Genomic DNA, 25,665 nt, shown 5'->3' on the forward strand with positions numbered 1-25,665 from the left:
GGGCCAGCATTCTGTTGGGTCCCCCTCTCTTCCTTCCCCGCATGCTGAGGGATAGAACCTGCTCTCTGCAGCTCCCAGGCCCTTGCCTATGCTGTGTCCACTGCTCATGCCCTCTCGATTCCCCTCTGCACCTGGCAGAGTCCTCTGCATTTCCTGATATTTAGTTCAAGTGCCGTCTCCTTGCAGATCTCTGATCTTCCCCAACCTGCTCCAGCTGCAGGAGCTCCTTGCCACCTCTCTTTGCCTTTTCTTCACTTATTTCATCTCTGCCATTTCTTCAGTAGATTGCAGTTCTCTGATGAGGATTGCGTGTTACCCACCGCACTGTGAACTCCTTCTATGAACTCCTTGAGTCCTGGCTGTACCCAAAGGACCTTGCATAGGACCTGGCACTTAGTCGGTACTCAGAAAGCATGAGTGAACACATCTGGGTGGCATGTTACAAAATCAATTTGCAGTACCACTGGTCTACATTTCAATGGCCTTGGCTATGGGGCAGGCCCAGTTCTAAACACTGTTCATAAATGAGCTCATTTTCTCCACACACCAACCCCACGAGCTGGACACACTCTCCTCCTTTCACAGATGAAGAGACAGAGGCACAGAGAGCTTGAGTGTCTTGCCAAGGGATTGCCCGCATGAAGTAGCTGTGAGCCTGTGCTGGCATCCACGGGTGCACTGCCTTCACAACTTCATCCAGTCCTCAGGGCAACACTGTGGGGAGGGAAGAACGGGTGTCATCCTAGTGAGGTGGAATGAGGAAAATGAGATGCAAAGAGCAAGACTTTCCCTGCTTCCTGCTGCGAGCAGACCTCCGGGTGTAGGAGTAGGGGCTCCCTCCATGTCTCTGGGGTTCCTCCTCAGCCCAACTTGCCTGTCAGCAGATGACGACCCAGGCTGGTGTGAGTCTCTGTGCAGACCTGTGTTCTCCTTGTAAATCATTCATGATGTGCACACACACACACGCACACACACACACACTTTTAGACTTATTACTCGTCTAGTAACTTGTTGTATATAAAAAATGAATGGTTCCTTTGAACTCAGAAAATAGATGGACTGGTTGTCATAAAAATCAATAACATGCTAAGTATTTCAAGCATATAGTACTTAGAGCTCTACTCTTGGTGGTTTTGTAATGAATGGCTTGATTTTTTAAAAAATAGAGCATAGCCTACTTTCATTTTGAATTATACAGAAGGCTTTTGCCTTGAATCTGTTTACTAAGAAGATTAAATAATTGATTATTTCCCTGATGCCGAGATTGAGCCTTATTCAGTAGGAAGCACTCAACTTAAGGAAAACAATCTGAGGTCAGGTGATTATTGAGACATTATGCCCAGATGCAGATATAGGCATCATTTTCTCAAACTTCCCCCAGCTTCCCACACAAACTGTTACATGGCTTTGCATAACCAAAAGACAGCTCCCTTCTTGTCCTGGGTTTCTTCGAAAACCCCAGGTGCCTTGCTAGAGTAATGGGTGCCCAGACCTTCAGCACAGCAAAGCAGCCCCAGCTCGACCCTGCACCCACACTAGCAAGAAGGGATCTTTGCTCAGTTCTCAGTTTCAACACCACTTCTCTGCAAAGCCTTTCTAGGCAGATCACAGCCTCCAATAGACACGTCCATGGCACCTGCCTCTCCCAGCCCTGCAACATCATCGCAGGTTCAGTTCCTGGTTCAGTGTTGAGCCTGCCTGAGTGCTGTCAGCTCCCTTCATGAGGGTGAGGTCACATCTCCTTTGCTGGCACTCCTGGAATCCCAGAGCCAGCGTATGGCCTGGAATACAGGAAAAGCTCCAAGGACTCCTTGTTTGTTTTTGTTTGGGAGTTCCTTCTTTCTTAATCTCTCACTTTTAGGAAAGTAACATTGTGAATTCATGGATTTTAAAAAATATATTAAATGGACTGTATTCCAATCAGTTGCAGACGTTATTTTTTTAATAGAGACATTAAAGCCGTTTTCCTTCTCTATTTATATTTCTGATTTTCCTCCAAATTTTCTTTCCAGCTTTTTATTTTGAAAAAGTTCAAACCCATCAAAAAAGTTAAAAGCGAGTACAGTGAACCTCATACACCCTTTATGTAGAGTCTCCAGTTGTTTGCATTTTGCCTTACACATTTCCCTATCCCTCTCTCTCCCTCTGCCTGACCCTGCCACTACACTCTTATTTTTCGTTAAAGCACTTGACGATACTTTGCAGAGGCAATATTTCATCCCCAAATATGTCAGCATGAATTTCCTAAGAGCAATTATATTCTCTTATTTAACAATAGTATAATTATCACATCTAAAAAACTAACAATGATACAATAATGCTACCTAATATATGGTCTGTATTCAAATTTTCCAACTTGTCCCCAAAATGTCCCTTTTGCCATTTATTTGTCAAGGTAGGTGGGAAGGGATCAAGGGTCCAGCTGGGAGGATGTGTTATGTTTGTTACCATGTGCTTAGTCTCTTTAACCTAGAACATTCCTCCTACTTTGGTGGGAGTTATGGTGGGGGATGCTTTTGGGATATTGACCTTCTTGAAAATCCCAAGCTAGTTATTTTATAAAATGTCCCACAAGACGAGAATCTGAATTTGTTTCTTCACAATTAGATTCAGATTAAACAGTTTGGGCAAGGTGAAGCTACATTTTTTATATCAGTGCAGCGTGTTAGGAGGCCCACGTGTGAACTCTTATCAGTGATGCTAAGTTTGATCACTAGGTTAAAGTGGTATCTGCTACATTTATTGTAACAATACCTCTTCCCCTTAGTAATTTTGATGTAATCTGTGGGGTGAAACTTTGAGACCATGTGAATATCCTGTCCCGCATGATCTTTGGTTTTAGCATCTGTTGATGGTCCTTGCCTGAATCATTGTTAATTATATTGGGGTTGCAAAATGGTCATTTTCTAGTTCTATTTTTCCTTCCACATTTAAGCTGATATTCTTATCTACAGAAGAGTGTTCCCTTTTGACCACTTTTCTCCTTCCTCCTGCCCGCTTCTCTCCCTTCCTCCTTTCTCTGCTGTCAGTCTGGGTGCTTACTATTTTACCTGCCTTAGCCGGAGAAGACAATGGCACCCCAGTCCAGTACTCCTGCCTAGAAAATCCCATGGACGGAGGAGCCTGGAAAGCTGCAGTCCATGGGGTCACTGAGGGTCGGACATGGCTGAGTGACTTCACTTTCACTTTTCACTTTCATGCATTGGAGAAGGAAATAGCAACCCACTCCAGTGTTCTTGCCTGGAGAATCCCAAGGACAGGAGAGCCTGGTGGGCTGCCGTCTGTGGGGTCTCACAGAGTCGGACATGACTGAAGTGACTTAGCAGCAGCAGCAGCAGACTTGGAGTTAGCTATTTCTCCCAACAGCCCTGATTCTTTCTGATGGGGAATCATGTTTTGAAACTAAGACCTGCATGCTAGGCATGCTCATTGCCACTGGGGTTCACTGCTTCTAGGTTTTTTCAGTGAACTCAGGTTCCAACTATAATTTTTAATGTTTTAAACAAAAAAAAATGTTTAATTTGAATCTGACCATCAGAAGATAATCATGCAAATATAGGACATTCTACAATTCACCTGGCCTGGATTCTTCCAAAAAGTTAATGTTGCAGAAAACAAGAACAGTAGCAGAAGGGCAGAGCACTGGTTTAGATGAAAAGAGACTGAAAAAAATACATAATAATCAAAGGCAAGGCTCATGTGTCAATGAGATCCTGAATGTTTAAAATGTAAAGGGCATATTTGGGAAACTGAAGAAATCTGAACGTGGACTATACATTAGATAATACTGAATTACTGTTCATTTTCATTAGTGTGATAATAATGCTGTAATGATACAGGAGAATGTCATTATGAGGAGATGCATTCTGAACTATTTAGGAGTGAACTGTCAAAATGTCTCTAAGTTAACTTCAAATGTACTGAAAACAGAAATGTATCTGTATGTATACGTATGTCTGTGTGCATATATGTTCATATATATGTATGTATTTATAGAGAAAAAGCAGACATGGGAAATGGTGAGTGGTGAAGGACATATGATATTCATTGTACTGTTTCTCCAACTTTTTTGTAGGTTTGAATATTCTCACAATAAAAAGCTATGAATCTGTGTGGGGTTTGGGGTGGGGAGAGACTATAGCCCTCCTTATTTAGTCAATAAAGATGTGTCCAAAAGTCCCTTTACAGATTTTTCTCCATGTGATTACATTAGCAGCTTTATATACTTTAAAAAAAATTTTTATATACTCTAAAGTGCCTTTATTTTCAGTTTTCAGGGTTTGATTTTTTCCTATTGATAATTAATTTTATTTTAAAACTATAAACAAATTTTTAAATTAAATTTTAAAATTAATTTACATTTAATTAAATTAATTTAACTTTCCTGTGATTGATGTTTCCTGTTAGGTACATTCCAAACTAACCTATCTAGAGTTACTGTTTCTCAGATCCTCTCTTACTAGGCTGTGATTGCAAAATGTGGTTTAAGGCATTTTAAAATATTTATTTCTCTCCTTCATCTGAATAATTGTACCATTTCAGCTTATCCTGCAATAGTTTCTTGGAGAATTCCAGCTAACACACAGTCTTTGTACATATCTAGTTGGATGAGTTCAGTGTCATTAATTTCAGTTGAATTTGATTACAATTTATTGAATTGCTTCAAAACAGATAGATGTGTGTTTAAGTGCCTTATTTTTGGTGTTATGTTTTAAATTGATTGTATGACCTCTGGGAAAGAGTGTAAAGTGTTTACAACTTTTATATGACTCTATAGTCAAGACTATTTGACAAGCAGAGAATTCTTGGCTCCAATCTAGCATCCCTCTTATTCCATGCCACCTCTGTAGATAACAATTTTTGTTAGTTTCAGACTTATTCTTCTAGTGTTTCTTGTTGCAAATAAGCACAAATGCATGCACGTGTGGGTTTATTTTTCTTTCTCCTTATATAAAAGTGAACACACTATATATATGCTATTTGGCAAGTTGCTTTCTCACTTAATTTTCCTGGAGCTTACTGTTTTATCACTACCTAAAGACATTGCTTATTCTTTTTACAGCTGCATAGCACTTCTTTGTGTGAATATACTATAATTTGTGGGCTTCTCCAGTGGCTCAGCTGTAAAGAATCAGCCTACAGTGCGGGAGCCGCAGGAGACTTTGATTCAACCCCTGGGTCAGGAAAATCCCCTGGAGGAGGGCATAGAAACCCACCCCAGTATTCTTGCCTGGAGAATCCAATGGACAGAGGAGCCTGATGGGCTACAGTCCATAGGGCTGCAAAAAGTTGGACACGACTGAAGCGACTTAGCACGCATGCACTGTAATTTGTATAGCAGGTCCCCTATTGATGGACGTTTAGGTTGTTGCCAACCTGTTGGAATAACCTTGGTCACATGTTTTATTTGTGTGAGTGTAAGCTGGGGATGAATTCCTAGAAGTGGAATTTCTAGGTCAAAGTGAAAGTGCATCTCTAATTTTTCTAGAAAATACAGCTTTATTGAATGAATGAGAATACTAATGAACGAACTTGATTAAGAAGAGCAGAAAGTAAAAGGCTGGTATCTAAATGGAGACTTAAAGCAATTAGAATAAATAATTCTCTTTGTGAAAGAGGCTGGCTTAAAACCCTTCTGGCGACATCTCTAGTCCAGTGATTTTTATTTTCTCGCCTGAAGAGAGAATTTTGCCTTGGTTTGTAAATTAAGCATAGAGTTACAAAATCATGAAATTTGAGAGCTGAACTAAAAATCCACCTGGTGCAGTCTCCTTATTTTAGCAGTAAGGAACCTCAGGCCCAGAACTATAAGAGAACAGAAAGATAAAGACACAAATTTAGTTTGATTCCATCCAATTCAATGAACAGTAGGTGAAATATCTGCTTTGTAATAAGGCAAATTGTCAAATGTGAAACTGTACTACTGAGCGCCCCCAAGATAGCACATGAAAAGCATGGTTGTTCAGACCCCTGAGTGCTTTCTATCTCAACCACCTCTCCTTAAACAGAACTCTCTTAGATTAAATGGATTTTGTTTCGCGTCTTTTATGTTATTCTGGGGCATTCAAATGTAGTCATGATGGTAAGTTGGATCAGGTGGAGGGATTGGCTGGCTGTGTGCATTCTGGCTGATGATGTGGGTGGGCATGGTTACTGAGTGTAGTCAGAAATTACATAATCATGGCGTTGGTAGCATTCTGTTTTGATTCCAAGTAGGCAGCATGGAGCAGCAAATGAGTTTAGCTCAGCCCAGCTGTGGACTTGTGCTGTGAGCCTGGGCAAGTCCCTTGTCTTCCCTGGTCCTCACTGTGTAAAATGAGGAGTTGGAAAAGTCCAGGATGGCAGATAAATTAATGAATTGGTGCCATTATTTCCCCCATCCTGTGCTAATTGCAGACATAACGAATTGATTGCCACACGCTCTTCACTGGTTTAACCCATCTCTCGCCAGCCACTGTCAGCCTGTTAATGATGTCACGTGGGCTCAAGCCTACTTATCATCTCTGGCTTAGATGGTTGCTTAGGATTACCAGATAGATTACAGGACACTCAGTTAAATTTGAATTTCAAGTAAATAAAGAATAAGTTTTTAGTACATGTGTGTCCCCAACATTTCTAAATATGGCAACACTCTTAGGCCACTTCTACAGATATTTCTTTTTTTCTACATAATTAATTTCATCTGAGAGATCTACCCTCTTTTTGGTACTTCTGATAGTGCCCATTTTCCAGTCTCGAGTTAAGAATCTAGCTCATTCTATATTGTTTAAATTCATATTATGGTTTAATGTAGTGGAAAGTGATGAAGATTTGAGTAGGTTTTTATTTCCAAGGGCCATATATTCTTGTAAGACTGCTTAACACACCTGCAACACCATGTTTCCCAGACATCATTTAGCTGCCACTTTCTTGATTTTGCCAAATCTCCATACCACTTGTATTATTAATTTATTTAGTATTTTCCTTTAAATCAACTCAATCTTTTATTTAAATACCATGGATGGAAAATCAGGATCATTTACTAAGAACAAGTATAAAAGTAAATAAAAAAAAAACACACCTCTTAAGATATGAAATATTAGATTGGGGCTCACCTAAAACCATTGGGTGTGCCACCAATTCACATAAAACATAACACCATCACATGCAAACTCCTTGCTGGTTTGAGAATCCCATCCTTGACCCTGGTGGATGATTCTCAAGATTTCCTTGAATACCTCCAGTGATGGGGAACTCAGTACTTAGCAAGATTGTGATTCATTCTTGAATACCTCATTACTAAATATTTCTTCTTTATTGGTTCATATTAGCCTCCCTGAAACAGTCATAATTTGATCTGAGCTTTCTTATTTTTTTTAACTAATATAAATATTTGTGTGCTTCTTATGTAACAACTTGTTATTACAAGTTGTTACATAAGTGCTTGTTATCTTACTGTCTTATGGAGAGAAGTAAGGGTGCAGTTACGGTTCAGTGTGATAGATCTGATGGGCGTGGGGAGGTGCACTTGGCTCGGACTGGAGGTATAGGGAGGTGTTTAGGAAGGCTTCTTTGTGGGGGAATGAGAGAGAGCCTGGTATGCCTTGGAAAGTAAAAGGCTGGAGAGTGAGGGTGAGAAAGGAGGCTAGAGTGGTAGGAAAAGGTGATGGATGAGCTGACTAGGTGGGTATTGTAACCCTCATGTTCCATTAGCACAAGGACCTACTTCTCACAGTTAAGTTCTCATTTCAAAAAAAAAAAGAGCCCTGGAGAGTTGACAGGACTTATTCTTTCCATTTCATAGGTAGGGAGACTGAGGTTTAATGGATTGCTGGTCGGCATGCAGCTTTTACTGGAAGAGCTGGGTCTTGACAGTTCCATAGTCACGCTCCTTTCCTTGTGTCCTAGCCCCAGGCTCACTGGTCCAGGATGACCTTCTCTGTCCCCGTGAAGAAGACTTCACATTCTTGGAAAGCACCTTAGAATCTTTTATCTTGATTTAACTTACTCAGTTTCCCCAGGACTGATCATGAAGCAAATCTGAGAGGTCTGGAGTCCAGCATTCTGCTTCTCCTTCCTTGGTTCTGGGAGGTGTTGGCTCACAATTGTAAACAGAACCTACAGTGACCCCTTCTTTTAAAGCTCAGTTGTCTGGGCTTTGAGATGCCCAGTGACCTCCACCCTCCTGACCTTTTTGTGGGCTCTCTGTCTTTGTGTCTGTGGGGCAGGTGTTGCAGGGTCCCCTCAGGAGTCTTGGCCTGTCCTGGTCAAGTGATTCCTGAGTAGAGTCCTACAGCCCAGAGCTTTGCCTGGACTCCCTTTAGATACTCCAAGGTCACAGGCCCAGCTAAAACCATGTTTTTCTCAGCCACAGAAACCAGTGCTTGCTTTCTTCCTCAGCCCCATTCTATGTGAAAACCATGGTGAGTTCTTGTCTGGAAGGCAAGCATGGAGGCCTCTTGTGATCCTATTGCCTCCTCTGTCCACTTCTTTTTTCTTTTCTCTCATAGCTACAGAGAGGATTGGAGACAGCCCACAAAATGCACACAGACCAGTCAGTGAAATGGGCCTAGCTATCAATCACTTCTCAGCACTCCAAAAGAAGGGAAGGAAACAGTGCTGGAAGAGCTGAGGGATAGCAGGGAAGCCTTCATGGAGGAGGTGGCTGTGAGCAGTCCTGGACAGATGAGTAGGAGCTGGTTCTAAAGAGATGGGAGGATTCAGCAGATGGGAATGCTGTATTTTCTCCCACTGCAAGCATCGAGCTGGGCCCCAGCACACCTTTCCCCCTCCATAGATGTGATGTCAACTTATCGGCTAATTAGAGGTGCTAAATTGACATGAGGAGACATGATTTTTGCAGTGTGGTAATTAAAAGGCAGTTGGCTTCACAGCTGGGATCACACACAAGTGCTTCTTACCCTTAAAGACATCAGCTGAAGGCAAAGTGCAAAGGAACTGAGGAAACCAGAGTCTTCTATTATAATTTGTTAATTTCCTGCGTTTGTCACCTACACAGCTGTAAGGGAGAAGTGAATGAAGCATCTAACCAGAAGTTTAAGAAAAATTAAAGACACGTGTTCTAATTGTGCACAGACAAGCAAAGCAATCATTAGTTTTTAAAAATTAACAAGACATTTTAAAAGTGATTTTATTTATTAATTGGCCACGCTGCCTGGCACGTGGGAACTTAGTTCCCTGTCCAAGGATGGAGACTATGCCCCATTCATTGGAAGCATGGAGTCTTAACCACTGGACCACCAAGGAAGTCCTCCAATTAACCAGACATTTTTAAGTTGCTAGGTTAGGATTTAGAATTAGACCCTAATTATGAGTTAGAATTATGTCTCAGCCTGGTAGTAGCCACGTTACCGTGAGCACCCTTCCATTCTCTGAGGTTTCTCATGTTAAAATGGGTGAACTCTCCTCCATTCTGCCCTCATGGGGTTGAGGTATTATTGAAGGAAAGTATTTTGTCAGTTAAAAGGCTTTTCTTAATTGTAAGAAATACCATCCAGTTCTCATAACTTCTCAGTCTGGAAACTGTGATCTAACATTAACAATCACTGATTGGATGCCTGTGCATTCAGACCCTCAGAATAGCCCTGAGGTTGGGGAGGGGGCTTGTCACCCTGGTTTAGAGGGGACAGATCCCCAAAGGTGAAGTAATGTTCCTATAGTCATGTAATGAGTGGTGTGGCCGGCATTCAGTCCCAGCCTGTCCAAGCTAGAACTCAGAATTCTTACCCCATGGACCATACTGCTTTCTCAGCACTGGCTTGGTTGTGCTCTTTCTCTACTTAACTCCAGCTTTTTACTCTAAAGGAGGAAAAAAAAGGATTGGAGGAAGTAATATTTGTTTTGCAAATTTCTTTATGTAAAACAATGATAGAAATACTGTAGAGGGGAGTAAAGAAGGAAATAAAAGTCACAGAATGCCACATGGAAAAAAAATTTATCTTAAAGAGCAAAAAATTAAGTTACTTTACAATTTGCACATAAATAAAAGCTTTTCTCTTAAACTGGGTGATCGACAAGTTGATATTGATTTTATTATTACTCCTTGAACTGAACATATATATTTTATATACTTATACATGTAGTTTATAATCCTAATAAAAGTTTAAAAAGAAAAATGTGAAGAATTTGGTCTTCAATAAAATGTCAAATATACATATGAGTTTTGTCTCATATAATTGAATTGCAACATCTCAGGCAAGTGAAGCATAATAAGCCACGGATTTAGTATTGTTGTGGGTTTTTTTTCTTTTAAGCAAATCTTTTTTTTCTTTTGCTTTCTCTTAAATGGTCCCACTTGCTTTCCCATATTGTACCTAGGTGCCTTCCTAAGAAGCAGCCTTTTTGATGGAGAGAGGAGCCAGATTTCAAGAAGAAAAGTCCCAAGTTTGAGCCCTAACCTTGCTACTTGCTTACTTGCTCACATGTGACCCTGAGCAAGTCACTTATCCCTCTGAGCTTCAGTTTCCTCATCTATAAAATTAGGGCAATAAAGTCGACTCTGTATCGTGGGGTTTTGTGAAGGTCAAAGTTAGACTAAAGCAGGAAATGAATTTTGGAAGTTCATCACACAGAAGAAGCATAACAGTCTGTGGAATGGAAGCTGGTGATATCAGTCTCCCTGCTTTGCCAGTCACTTGATGTGTGATCACGTGCAAGTGGCTTAACCTCTTTGAGCCTCAGTTGCTTCATCGAAAAATGCAGATCAAAATAATGTCTGTCCCATAAGGTGGCTTCGCACATTCAGTGACAAAGTGAACCCTTCATGTCAAGCCCCCTCACACAATGCTGGCCCCAAGGCAGGTGCTCACTAGGCAATACCTTGAAGAAGGCAAAATATCTGAGTTCAAATGCCAGCTTTGCCCCTTGCTGCTCATGGGGCCTTGGGCACGGCACTCTCCACGAGGAGCAAACACTGTTATGCCCTCCCTGCCTCCAGCAGGAATTGTTGCGAGTCCCCAGATTTTAAGGACATGACGATGGACATGGGTGATAACAACTCAACTGCTGTGCATCTCTGAGTGATTAGCACTAAATGTCATCAATAGGAAGGAGGGTGATTGTCCCCAGGGGGTTCCAGAAGAAGTTTCAAGCCCCAGAGGCAGTCTGCATATGCTGCTCAGCAAATCTTATTGGAGTGGGGCTGCAGAAATTCGCCCAAATGCCAGGCTTTCATTTTCCCTCCTCAACTTGGGAAATGCTTTGTGGCCACCCCACATCACATTAGTCTCACAGGCATCTGTGTTGAGGCACTTTGTGTCCAAACAGTTTTTCGCCAGGGCTTGGGCGCAGCGGTGACCTGGCGCAGATCTGAAGTGGACCCCAGTTCCCAACGCACACAGCCTGGTGCCTTTGTATATGTCCTGGCACTGGCCACAAACAGGGTTTTGTCAGAAGCTTCCTGAGAAAGTTGCATTCCATTCATCTTGGCTGAAAGGAACCCTAGATGACAAATACCTCCCTCATTTAATTACAGAAACAGTCAGCAAACCCATGGAAGAAGATTAACCAAGTGGAGAAAAGAGCAAGCCTCAATCATCTTCTCCCCTCTGGCATCTGGCCCGTACTTCTCACCTAGGATTTAGCAACCCAGGCTGTTCTTGGTTAGATTTTCCACTTGAAAAATGGTTTATTTCTGCAGACAAGTTAAAGCCAGAGGCCCCAAACCAGGTAAAGAAGGAATTACATTTAGAGAAGAATTCATCAGTGGCTGAGAGTTTAATAAAGACCCTGAAATTGGGAGGTATATTTACATTTTTCATTTAGGCTTGAATCTGCAAAAGAGAAGTGAAACACAATGGCAATTATCAGAATAAATCAGATCAAATGAAACACACACCCACACAAAACTAACCAACTCTTTAATCATTCTCCTCAGTTGTTGGAGAGAGAAGTATAGAGTTGTGTGGTATACAGATGAAGGAAACTTTCAAGTCTTTGGTTCAACCCATCATTTTTAGAGATGAGAAAAACAGATACCCACAGAGGGGGTGTCTGCTTTGCTCTGCTTTGCTCTCAAAGCCATAGAGACAAGGGTAAGCCTGGTTTTCCAGCTCCCGGAAGTGTCTGTATAGTTGGCTTCACTCTCCTGTTCTCTCTACCTCTGGGCCCTTAATGTGAAAGAGACTCACAGTTCCATACACTAACCCTAAACTTGTACAGAATATTCCACGGCAAGCCAGAACTCAGAGAGAGATGCTGATGGCTGCCTCCTCTTCTACTTTTCTGGTTAAGGGTGTGTCCCCCAGAATTTCCCAGGACCAACCATGCCCACCATAGACACCAGCTATGTTTGAGACACCCTGAAAGCCTTGAAATAAGCAGTTTCTTCCCCGTGCTAGTGGGTCTCAGAAGAGAGAGCAAGCCTTGGGTCATTGCCCCACCTCATCTTGGACTGATGCGTCAGAGGTGGTTGAAGAAAGAGAACCAGGACTTCTCTGGTTAAGTGGTTAAGAATCTTCATGCCAGCGCAGAGGACACAGGTTTGATCCCCGGTCTGAAAAGACCCCACATGCTGTGGAGCAGCTAAGCCCATGTACCACAGGTACTGAGCCTGTGCTCTAGAAGCTGTGTGCTCCAGCTGCTGGATTCCAAGCGCCTCGAGCCTGCGCTGTGCAACAAGAGAAGTCCCTGGAACGAGAAGCCCGCGCACTGCAACGAGGAGGAGCCCCTACTCTCCACAACCAGATGTGAGAGTGGGACCATAAGGAAGGCTGGGCGCCAAAGAATTGATGCTTTCGATTTGTGGTGCTGGAGAAGACTCTTGATCTCCTTGAACAAGGAGATCAAACCAGTCAATCCTAAAGGAAATAAACCCTGAATATTCATTGGAAGGACTGATGCTGAAGCTTCAATACTTGAGCCACCTGATGTGAAGAGCTGACTCATTAGAAAAGACCCTGATGCTGGGAAAGATTGAGGCCAAGAGGAGAACGGGGTGACAGAGAACAAGATGATTGGATGGTGTCACTGACTCAATGGACATGAGTTTGAGCGAACTCCTGGAGACAGTGAAGGACAGGGAAGCCTGGTGTGCTGGAGTCCATGGGGTTGCAGAGTCATAACAACTACAACTATAAAAGGCCCATGTGCAGCAATGAAGAGCCAGTGCAGTTATAAATAAATTAATTAATTAAAAATTTATTAAAAAATAAAAAGAAAGGCAACCAGATATGAAGTCAAAATCACATTTTCCTGCATTGAACTTGCATGGATTGTGTCGCTTTTCTGGGCCATGGTTTATTTAGCTGTAAAATGGATAGTAAATCCTACCTCAAAGAACTAAGGGACTCTAAGACTTACTGACAGTCTAGATGTTTGGAAGCTTTGCTGATTATAAAGTAGATGGGATATGCTTGAGAAAATTCTACCGAATATTATCTCTTGGCACTCGGAAACTTGCTGCATAAAATTACATCTGCCCTGTAAAATAACAGACTTTTCTCTCCCCCACCAACCCCCAGAATCTATTAGGGACCCAGATCCTTCCTTCCTTGGGTAACACTTAGTCATGTCCGACTTTTTGCCACCCTATGAACCGTAGCCCACCAGGCTCCTCTGTCCATAGGATTTCCCAAGCAAGAATACTGTAGTGGGTTGCCATTTCCTTCTTCAGGGGATCTTCCTGACCCAGGGATTGAACCTGGGTCTCCTGCATTGCAGGCAAATTCATTACCATCCAATCAGAAATTTGGACAACTATGCCTCTAGTCACAGTTGCTGATCTTTGAGGCAATCAAGATGCTTTTTTTCTCTTCATTTTCATTTATCTTTCTAAATTCAAACAGAGCTATAAATTCCTAGACAAAGCTAGATAGAGGGTAGACAGGAGAGCACAAGAAGTTTAAACAGAAATCTCCAAAGTAAAGTTTTACAGGCAGAAAAGAGAATTCCTGGCAGCCATGCAGGACAGAAATTTGGTGTACTGTGTTGATCCAGAGAATCAGAAAATAAGGCACTTGTTAATACAGAACTATGTAAGGGGGGAGTGTACTAGACACCAAAATCTGTGCTCAAACACTCGTTCCTCAGTTTTCTGAGAAAAAAATACTCAGTTATAATGTAAACAGACAGAAAATAGGGCCATGGGCAATCCATGTATTATCTGTTAATAGGCCACCTCTCAGAATACCTGCCATGCTTTTGAGGATGAGTACATTGAAAATACCTAACATTCAGCCTTTGAAAAAATACTGTAAAAATAACCAAAGACTCACAATACCCAGAAGTAGAGGAAGAGTCCAGCTCTGAAGATAAGCTATTGTAGGATAAAGAAAAAAACTTTAGAAAGACTTTCAGCAGCTTCAGTCATATGCAGGAAAGACATGGTCTCCATGAAACATGAGATAGGATGGAGCAAAAAGGGTTCTGATCATTAAAAAATTACTAGAAAATGGAAGAAGTCAATAACAATAAAAAATATGGCAAGGACTAACACTGAAAGTGACTTGAAAGGCAAACCCACTGAATAAAGAACTTGAATGGTGTATCCATACAGCTACTCAACCACATTATGTTCGGGGTGCTGCAGAATCAATTATTAATAAAGAGCTACCTTATCCCTGAAAGATAAGCAAAAAGGTAGGAAGTCAGGTAATGCCAAATGGTGGTTAGTATGTGAAGAAATGAGAACCCTGGTGCTCTGTCACCGGGACTGTGGATGATATGGCCCTTTTACCAGAAATTAGTGAAACTGAATTTTCAGGTACCCTCTAATAAGAGATAAAAGAAGATGGTCTTTCAGAATGCAGAGGAGAAGGACCAAGATGTGAAATCACAGAAAAAATACAGATACAGATTTGGGGAATGAAAGACAACACATAGCTAATCAAGTATTCTAGTGGAGAGGCAAGGATATATATGAATATTAATGTAATATAAATATAATGAATATATAGCATTATATGTTATATATATATATAAATGCTACATTTATGTATTTATACTTATTATATATATGTGTAAATGTTCATATGCATATATGTATGTTTTTTTAGTTAAAAGACTTGAGCCTATAGATTGAAAGCCTCCCTGTGTTCCAGATAAAATCAAGACTGCCACATCCACAACTATTTAAGCAATTTTTTTAAATTCTAAGAATAAAGAAAAAAACCCTTCAGGCATCCAAACAGAGAAAGTCAGTTACCTGTAAATGAATAACAATCAAACTATCCTCAGATTTCTCCTCTGTACCACTTTGTAGGTTCAAAGCAGAAAAATGGTAGCCCAAGAATTTTATATCCAGATATATTCTACCATGCGTCAAAACAACAGAGGGTCATCCTCAGCAAATTTTCAACCCCTCACCCTTCTTCAGAATATGAAAAGATAGTCTAACAGGTTAAGACAAAAAGCAAGATTAATATATCCAGAATGGAGAAGAATGGAGGAGTCTGAAAACCAAAGGGAACAAAAGGAAACAAAAAGGAAACATTTCTTTTTTAAAAAAAGACTGCCAGCAAGATGATGAATGCAATGTCAAGTATTTATTGCAGCAATAAGCATGTATTTTAAAATCCATTCATGTCCTCATTTCAAGAAATATACTTAAAAACAATCTTAATGGAATACAAATAAAAGGAGAATCAGAGCTATGACAGGTAAATGCAAGCAAAAAATAAAGGGTTTCAATATTAATATCAAGATATTAATTCAGCATTAATATTGAGCAAGATATTATATGAAACAAACAGCAATAAATGACAAACAGGGTTATTTTACCTTGATAAATATTTTAATCCTCAAATCATTCAGTGATTATCTGGTAAGTACCTGCTGTTTGCACTAGGGAAGGATATATATACATTGCTGAAAAATAACGATGTAACTGTAACAGCAGTTATTTTCAAAACAACATAAAATCAAAATGTAAAAAGCAGAAAATTTGAGTAACGTGGAGAAATTGTCAGAGACAATAGAAAAAAGCTTAACATACCTCTCAGTCTTTGATAGGTCAAGTAGACAAAAATACAAAGCATGTGTTAGTAATATAAATGGTTAGTTGGGCTATATCTCTTATGCATCAAAAATCTGATAAAGAATTTTATAGCTTACAACTAGAGACTGCATCTATTTTTCTGGCTACCATGGAACTGTCACAAAAATTGATTATATAATAAGCCACCCAAAAAATATCTCAATAAATTCCAAAAGCAGACACTGTATACACCAAATTCTCAAAACAATGCAATAAAACTAGAAATGATAATGAAACTGTAAAATGAATTTATAAGTACTCTCTGAAATAATCCTTGGTAGAGATTAACTTGAAACTTCAGTCATAGTCTGTTTAGAAATTGACTTGGCTATGTGAAATGAGGCAGGAGATTGGATCTTTGAATGGGGTCCTGATGCTGACAGGCCACGTGTTACAGGAACTGGGTGTCTGTGCTAGAGGAGGAAAGCCTGGCACACAGGCAGCAGAGGAAGAAAGAACACAGGTGTTAGAGTCCTTTAGCTCTGCATTCGAATTCTGTTTCTACCTCTTACTAATTTTGATGGATATCTCGATGTCTTTCCATTTCAGGACCTCAGTCTGCTTATTCAAAACTAGGGCTGTTGAGCTGTACCAGTGATTCTCAACCTTCATTGGGCTCCATAATCACCTTGGGAAGTTTTTAAATAATACTGATACCTGGGCTCTATGCCCAGAGATTCTGATTCACTTGGTTTGGAGAGGGACCAAGTCATCAATATTTTAAAAAATCTCCTCATGTGACTCCAGTGTGTAGCCAGAGTAGAGAGAGAACCCCAGAACTAGATGATTTCTCAGGTTCCTTCAGTTCTGAAGTTCAGCAGTGCTACCCAGCGCCTGCAGCCTTTGCCGGTAGAAGAAAGTTTTAGGAGGCTAAAGCTAGAAGAACAGTGATGCAAAGCAATCTAATCAAAGTGTGCATTATCTCAAATGGTGCAGAAAATGTCAGTGCCAGTTAATATTTTGCACCCAACATGATTTAGACCCGGGGCATATATTGTACTCCAAGCCCATTGTAAACACAATGGGCCATTTATTCACTGAACAGTAACCACTGTAATTACCTACAGGGCAAACATATGAGGTTGTTCAAGCAACAATTAATTGTGGACCTGGAACTAATGGGACAATAATAGCAAAGTATCAACCAGAGTGTGATTCAGAAATCACATCAGAAAACCAATATTTTCCAAATTGTATTAGATAAGCATTTTTGGGGATGCAATTGCACATATACCATCCCAGGTCCTGAAATAGTGTCTCTCTGATTTTTTAATAGCTCCTTCCTACACTGACCTATGGTAACTGGAAGTGTTGTTTTAATCTTGAGAGAAGAATCACAGATACTGGGTCTGAGCAGACTGTAGAGAGCTTCTATTTCTTACATCACTATGGGACCTAAGTATCACCTTCAGGCAGATGTGCTCACTTTGGTTGTAAGATCCTTGTTATAAATCTGATGGCAGCCATGGATCCTCTTTTCAGAAAAATGTGTGTGTCTGTATGCATATGCATGCCCCACAGGTGTTTTCATACAGGTTTTCAGGAGTTCTCAGACAGTTTGAAGCCCCTCTGTGTTCTTTCTGGGCCACGGGCTAGCCTCCATTTGCATGCCTCCAGACACAGGGATCTCACTACTTCTGTCAGCAGGCCTTCCCTTGCTGGACAACTCTGGATGTGAGTGTCCTTACTGTGTCCAACTGGGATTTCCTCTCTCTGGGTACTCCCTACTGGGGCTTACTCTACCCGCCCCCCAATTTTTTTTAACAGTTGATCTGTCCTTGACCTCAACCAAGCTTGGGATGATGTCCTGTCTCTGTGGGGATCTTAGAAATTGGTTTCTATAGGTGGTCTCTAGCTCCGGTGACAGCTGATGGGTTGTTGTGTGTTCAGCTCCAACAAATGGGACCTGTTGAGGCTGCCAAGTGAACTGAGGAGATCCGGGGACCCTAGGTAGTGGCAATCTACTGCCTGAGCCAGGTCACCAAAGGGACAAGATTGCTACTGCCCTGCTCTGCTGAAGTCCTGGGGGGAAGAAGTGCTTCCTCAGGTCACAGGAAGAGCAGCAAAGCAACTTCAACTGGGGGCTGGGGGTGCCAGGACATTTCTTCCCAAGATGCTGAAGCTGGACTCTGAGCATATTGAATCTAGAGCTGCTGGAATAGCAAACGCTGGGGGAGAAAGCTGGTGGCAGCAAAGAGAGATCTTGCTTCAGCCATGCCCTCTCTGGATCAAAGATTTAAACGAAACGAAGGAAGGAAGTACTACTTTTTAAAAAGAGTAATGGGAATTCCCTGGTGGTCCAGTGGTTAGGACTCCCCACTTTCACTACTGAGAGCACGAATTCAACCCTGGTCAGGGAGCTAAGATCCTGAAAGTTGTGCAGCATGGCCAAAAATAAAACAATATTTAGGTATGCTGAGCCCAAAGTTTGGTAAATGAAGCATCCTGATGAAGATTAGACTAGACCAAGTAGCGTTAACAGGTGATGCACAGATATAACCATGGCAGTGGTCACAAAATTCTGGAGCTACCGGTACCCATCAACAACAAAAAAACTGTCCAAGAGTTTATTAAATACTTGCTAGACACATGAGAAGCAAAATGATTTGTCAGGGGCCACAGAATCATGTAAAGCCTGACCATCAGCTGGGTCAGCGCTCATCACATGCGAGTACCAAATCTTCCTCCTCCCTCACCAGGCGATGACCTGGGAGGACAGACAGGGGAGGATGACAGACAGGCTAGAAGGCACCATGGAGGAATTCTCGTACAGTCTCAGGTTGGGAAAGGTTTTTCTAAATATGACATAAAGCCTGAAAACAGAAAGGAAAAAAATTAATAAATTCAGCCACACACACAAACAACTCTATATGGCAAAAGTCATCATGAGAAACATCAAAAGAAAAGGTACAGACTGAGGGTGAATTAGCAACTTATATCACGAAGGGCTAATCTCTTTACTTCTGCTAACCAGTAAGGGAAAGACTCAAAGTCCAATTGGAAAACAAGCAAAGGATGTGAATACGTTCCAGAAAGATACTGCAAATTGTTCTTCAACATCAGAGAGATCCTCAACCTCACTCTTAATAAGGTAAATGCAAATCAGAACTACAAGAAGATACCATTTTTCCACCGTCACACTGCAAAGATCAAAAAATTCGATAACCACCTTCTGTGGATGAGGCTGAGGGGAAGAGAAAGCAGAGATCAGAAGAAATGTTATAGAAGAGGTGACATTTATGCTGGGCCCTGTAGGACAGATAATTAAAATCCAATTTAGCAACTCACATGCACTTAAAAGGAAAAGAAGGACTAATAAAAGGAAAGATGGACAGATTTGACTACTGACTGTAAATTAGGATATACACACATGAAACGTAAAAGCAAACAAGCTGGGGTGTTTGCAGCACCTGTAATAGCTTGAGTTTGAATGCTGTACGGATAACAGTCTTCATTAAATTTGATAAGGAAAGCATTAGAATACCACTCAAAAAATAAATAAGAGACATGAAAAAGCAATTCCTAAAATAGGACTTATGACTAGTAATCAGCCACATAGAAAAGGTAAATGCAATATGATTCCAGTTTTTCAGTAATAAATCATTAATAAATTAGATAGAAAGATATTTTATTTCTGTCTGTTGACAAGAATGTGGTAAGATTGATCCTCTGTAGTTATACCTGGCTAGTGGGTGTGCAAATTGATACAATCCTTTTTGGAAATAAGTATGAAGTCTTTATTTTTTAAAATTAATTTCTTTATCTTAATTGAAGGATAATTACTTTATAATATTGTGCTGTTTTTTGCCATACATCGACTTGAATCAGCCACAGGTACACATGTGTGCCCCCCATCCTGAAACCCCCTCCCTCTTCCCTCCCTACCCTATCCCTCTGGGTTGTCCCAGAGCACTGGCTTTGGGTGCCCTGCTTCATGAATTGAACTTGCGCTGGTTACATATTTTACATATGGCAATATACATGTTTCAGTGCTATTCTCTCAAATCATCCCATGCCTTTAAAAGCTCACATTCTTTCTTTGGGAAAACTTTCACATCCCAGACTCTACCCTATGGAAAAAGCCTGAAATATAGGGGAAAAATGCTAAGCACAAAGGTGCTTGTAGAATAATATGATAATAGTGACAAATTAGAAATAGTCTAAATGTCCCCAAATTAAACACAATTTAGTAAATTACAGTATGTTCAGATGCTAGAATATTATGGAACTATTAAAAATTTACATGATAAAATGTTTGCAAGAAGTTTTAACAGGATGGTTAAATGCTTTTAAGACAATGTTTAATGAGGGAATAAACAAACAGTTCAAATGTGTATATAGAATGATCTCAAGAATCTTTTTTTTAGTTCATTGCCATGCATGGAGAGAGGATCTGAAGGAGGCAGACGACAACATTAACGAAGGTTCTTTCTCCTTATTTTGTATTTTTAAAAGCCTCTTCAATTGTAACATGTTACTTTTGCAGTAAGAAGGTTAAAAGTATTTTGCCCCTGTGTTTGTACCTCAAGTGAGAACTAAAGACCTCTGTTCCCTTAGGAAAGATCCTGGGCCCACAGCTATGAGGTACCCCCAGTAAAATGCTGTCTCTTTTGTGTTTTTCAGCTGTCCTTTGCTGCCACCACACCTGTTTTAGCAGATAAGAAGAAATACCCTTACTTCTTTCGGACGGTCCCATCAGATAACGCGGTGAATCCAGCCATCCTGAAGTTGCTGAAGCACTACCAGTGGAGACGGGTGGGCACGCTGACCCAGGATGTGCAGCGCTTCTCAGAGGTACGCGCCGCTGGGAGGCACCCCTCACCCACCTCCAGGCAAGGGGCACGACAGCTCCATCAGGGTGGGCACTGTTCCGGGGCGTGGAGCTGTTGAGGTATTCGACTGTGCTTGGGGTTGGTGAAGACCTCCAACTCACACAGCTCAGGAGTGGAACCTCCCCTTCCATTGTGCCTTCTGGCTAAATCATGTGGCTTATTCCCTCACCACCCCCGTAGATGTGTTGTTCTTGCTGCAGACCCTAGTGATGATCCAAAATCACGAGGTGCCACCAAGAATGTTTCTCCTGTGAGGAGAATTTGGGGAGAAGCTGGCTTGGAATGAAGATTCCCAAAGTCACTGTGGATCGGATGGGGGTTTTTTAGTTTTTGTTTGTTTTAATGATTTACAAATATACATCAATACTTGGTGTTCTGAGGCTTGCTATTGTTGTTGCAAGGAAAAGAGAAGTTAAATTACATATAGTAAAAAAAAAAAAAAGAAAGAAAGAAAGAAAAGGGCTGCTTTACCCAATTCCTCTAAATCCACTTTCTCTTCCAAGTCAAGTCCGGCTTTCTGTGTAATGTTCCTCTGCCCAGACCTTTTTCAGTACTTTTAAACCTAATGTCCTCATACTGGGTAGATGTTTTGCATTTTTCACTTTACAACAGATCTTTGAGATCTTCATTGACTTCAGGTGGATAGATGGTAAATTACTGAATGTTTACAGCTTTTTGATGTCACAGCCAACACCATTCCACCTAGGTATGCATCTTCACGATAGATTTCTAGAAGTAGAGTTACTGGGACATTTAAAACGTTCAGACAAACTGATCTCCAGAAAGCCTGTTCTAATTTCTAGTTCCTCCAACCACTTTGAAAATTTCCACACATTTTTTACAAACAGTGGATATTAGCAAATCTTTTAAAAAGCTTTCTCCACTCAGCTGAGTGCAGAATGGTTTCTTTCTTCCCTCATCTCTTTATAGTCCCTACTTTCCTGTCTTCTCCTGTGTGTGCTCTTGGTCCTTGGAGCTTCCCCACAAGACGGTACAGTCCAGGTTTGCTTAGGAGCCCAAGAGAAAGAAAGAGAAACAACTGTGAGCAGATCCTCAGGGAAATGTGTTCGGTGGGTGTGCAGCAGACCTCTGTGAGAGTAGTCGGGGAGGACACGCCCCTTCTGCCAGTCGAGGGGTGGCGGGGGGAAGGTGGAGTGGAGCAGGGCCAGGAACCACCAGACCCGGTTTCCACACCAGCTCTGCACTTGCCTTTCCGAGGCTCTGCCCCTTTTTTCCCTGGGAAGGAGAGGCCACTCCATGCGTTAGCTGTGCGACCTTGGCCAAGTCACCTCACTTCTCTGAGCTGCAGCTTCCGTCCCTACAAAATGGGGACAATAACCCTTCCCGAGCCCATCTTGTAGACCTCCTGCCAAAATCAGATGAGTCATGAATTTCAAAGAGCTTTACAAACTATACAGTTTATGCGCTGAGAGGGATATTTTCAGAGGTGCTTGAAAAGCAGTAGTCTGTAGTCATCCAAACAAGGCCAGATTTTCCCTGACAAGAATGGTCCTCAGCTTCCCACCTCTGTTTCCCAGTCCCTAGGCAGAGGCACAAAGAGAACTTGACCTCCAGTGGGAGTGACTCACTGCCAAACACTGAAGAGGCTGTTGCTGGAAGCCTGCCCTTTATACAGCAGCCATGAATGTTCTGGAATGAGTGTGAAGCAGATTAATGGTGAGAGTGGGCAGGGCCAGTCCTGTGGCCCCATCCACATGGACTCTGCTGAGACTTGGAGGGACCTGCTTTTTTGCAATGGAGTCTTTGGCTGACATAGCCTGAAGGGCTCTTAGAGACACCTCCCCCAACCTCCCCATTGTACAGAAGGGGAGACTGACGCTCAGAGAGAGGAATGAACAAAGTTCAGGGCTTCAAAGCATCTCTGAAGTTATGCAAGATTGTTATGCAAGATTGTTATGCAAGACAGAGAAGTCAGGACTGAATCCCAGAATCTAGACTCCAGGTCCAGACAGCCCATTGCTCCTTCTTCCTATCCCTAACTACCTGTAGTCACATGAGAACTAATTTTTTGTGTAGAGAGGTTTGAAAAACCCCAATCTTTGGTTTAAAGAGGATACGTGATCCGCCCCAAGCTTTATAGATTTCCAAACAGCCAGTTGCCCTTTAGGGAGAGGTTATGGTTCCCATTTTACAGATGAGGAAACTGAGGCTCACAGAGGGCAGGTGCCTTCTTGCCCCAGGGCACTTGCTGGTAAAGAGCCCAGCTGAGGCTGGAAGCCTGACAGACTGTTGGTCAGTGTTTTCTCCATTACTCTGTCCTCACTGGCGTCAGGAAATGTCAGTTTGGTACCACATCTCTGTCCCTGCACAGCTGTGTTAGAGCCTTCAGCCAGGTTTCAGGGCATCTCAGTGGGAAGCCTCTTTTCTAAGGACAGGATGTTGCTTGGTGGTATTGCTGGCAAGAACCCCTTTCGATTTTAATCTCTCAGCCCAGCTGACTCCTCTCTGTGCCCAAGGGCTTTGGTATCCCTCTCCCGATGTCTGGCTGCATCACTGGAGTGCAGGCCCTGGAAACTCTCCAGGAGCTAACAGCTTTTCGTGAGTGCAGAGGAAACTGGAGTCCTTTTATGAAACTGGTCGATCAGCAGCATCAAGCAGTTCTGTTCCGGACTGGTGCACTGGAAGGAATGTCAAATGAAAGCAATCCCGAAGTTAGAGGGAAATGGGGGAAAACCTTAATTAAAACCTTAATCTTCTGAAAGGGGTAGAGGGCTGAGGGTTATCCTACCTTGGAACCAGCTGCTCCTTGGAGCCCCTGTCCATGAGATTCAAAGCTAGTGTGCAGTAACCGAGAGCTGCTCAGGCCTTGGGTCAGATATGCCAATCTCTGGGCCCCACTTTGCCAAGCAATGGCTGTGTGACCCCAGGCGGTTCACTTCACCTTGTTGGCTTGCGTGTACCAGATCTAAAGCTGATGCCAGGACAATCAGGGGTCCATGGGGAACCAGTGGCCAGAAAGATGGCACTTGCTTCAGCTCTACCCTCTCTGGGTCAAAGACTTATATCAGAGGAAAGAAGGAAAGACTTGGTACCAGATCTCTAAGCCCAGATCTACCAAGCAAAAGCTTTGCGGCCCCAGGCAATTCACTATACCTCAGCGAGATCCAGTTTCCCTTGTGTAAAGTAGAGATATTTATCCCCACCTCATAGGCACTGGGAGATGAGAGGGTTAGATGAAAAAACATAAATGAAAAACTTCTGCATAGTTGGAGTTCATTAAATGGACATTCTCACCTCTGCTGGTACTTGGCACAAGCCCTAGGAATGCATATCCATTCACTCAAAAAATATGGATGTGGCCTACCATGTGCCAACATCCATGAAGGTACAGAACCTGGGGCATGGAAGGCCAGGGAGGAGTGGACATGGCTTTAAGGTCAGTAAGTGTCAGGCCTCCTTCTTTGATTTCTCAGCTCTGGTTTCTCATCAGAATCACCAGGTGGAAGACAAAGGTAAAAGTGGTGATAAAGAGAGTACTGCTGAGAGGGTGGTCCTTGGGACCTGGGATGGAGAGCAGTGGACAGGCAGTGGCCTGTGGGCTTGAAGAAGTGTAGCTCTGGAAGTCTCTGAAAAGCTTGAGAGTGTAGAGATGAAGGAGCTAGAAGAATGGGAGACTGTGGCAGAGCTGGGGGAGGGATGTAGGGAGTGGGGGGGCCAAGCCCTGGTGATGAATGAATAGCTAAAGCTGAGTAGAGGTAGAGGTCACTAGGATTAGGGGCAAGGAAATGAGAGACCAGGGTGCTGAGTGGTGTCTGTGTGTACATGGAAGGCATAGGATAGAGGCAGGGATGAGGTGGAGATGAAGGTAGTGAGCAGGGGTGGCTGAGGACCAGCAGATAGCCAGAGGGTTATTTGAGCCTATTCTCCCAGCTCCTGGTCCTTTGGTCTACCAAACCATCTTCACTAAGTTATTCTTTGGATTCCTGATCCCATGATGCTAAACTAACCAGCTTAGTACCATTAAACAGACCACTCTGTCTCTCTTGGCCTCAGTTTCCCCTCTATAAGATAAGGGAGTTGGGTCGATTGACCTCTAAGAGCTGTCCTAGCTCAAGGAGTTTGCGGTGAAGGTTCAGGGTCATTGCCCCTGATCCTGCCACTCCCAGGGGTGCGACCATGAGAATTACTGAGTTTCTATGTGCCTTAGTTTCTTCCTCTTAAAAAAATGGGGATAATAATGGTAACTAACTCTTAGGATGCTTGAGGATTACATGTGTTCTGAAAGTTAAAGTGCTAAGAGGCGTGCCTGACTCATAATAAGCACCATGCAAGAGGTGGCAGTTATTTTTATTGTCATCTAGAATCTGGTTCCTTAACCCATGGCTGGCCGCCGTTCAGCAGCCCAGACATACGGTGGGGTCTAGTGCCTGCCACTAGCAGCACTCCTCTCTCCTCTGCTCCCTCCAGGCAGGCTCGAAGACTCCTTGCCCAGTCACTGGCTTAGTGATCTCGGTGCTTCCAGGGCTGACCTTTCCATACCAGAGCCTCCCTCAAGAGCTGGGACCCACCGAAGCCCTTGATCTGTCCAAGACCAAAAGGGCACCATCTGCAGAGCTTCCTCTTCAAAGCACCTGCCCTTTCAGCCCTCCATGGCCCTTGGAGCCCTTCCTTGCTTGCCAAGTCACCATCTGCCCCAACCAAAGGGGTCTCTGGTCGCCTTCTCTAAAGTTGCCACTTATATGGCTCAGAGGACATGCTCACAGTGGAGCGTGGGGGCACCCTGTGCTTGTTTCTCGTCTAGGAGCCAACCTTAGTAGAATCATCAGCCTTCCCTGCTGCTCCGAGCAGGGATGAGCTCCTTGGGGTGGCCGCAGAAACCCTTACATACCCTGAGGCCTC

At 42.5% G+C, this 25,665-nt stretch overlaps 1 protein-coding gene across 1 annotated transcript in view; it reads left to right on the top strand.

Moving 5' to 3' along the window:
• The window catches only part of GABBR2 (gamma-aminobutyric acid type B receptor subunit 2), a 370,642-nt gene that overhangs the window by 133,112 nt on the left and 211,865 nt on the right, over positions 1-25,665 (top strand). The window contains exon 3 of the mRNA XM_069576091.1: positions 20,597-20,767. Within this exon, the coding sequence (XP_069432192.1) occupies positions 20,597-20,767 (171 nt within the window). The remainder of the gene's footprint in view (positions 1-20,596; positions 20,768-25,665) is intronic.

The sequence above is a fragment of the Ovis canadensis genome, chromosome 2 (genome assembly GCF_042477335.2).
Source record: "Ovis canadensis isolate MfBH-ARS-UI-01 breed Bighorn chromosome 2, ARS-UI_OviCan_v2, whole genome shotgun sequence".
NCBI lineage: Eukaryota > Metazoa > Chordata > Mammalia > Artiodactyla > Bovidae > Ovis > Ovis canadensis.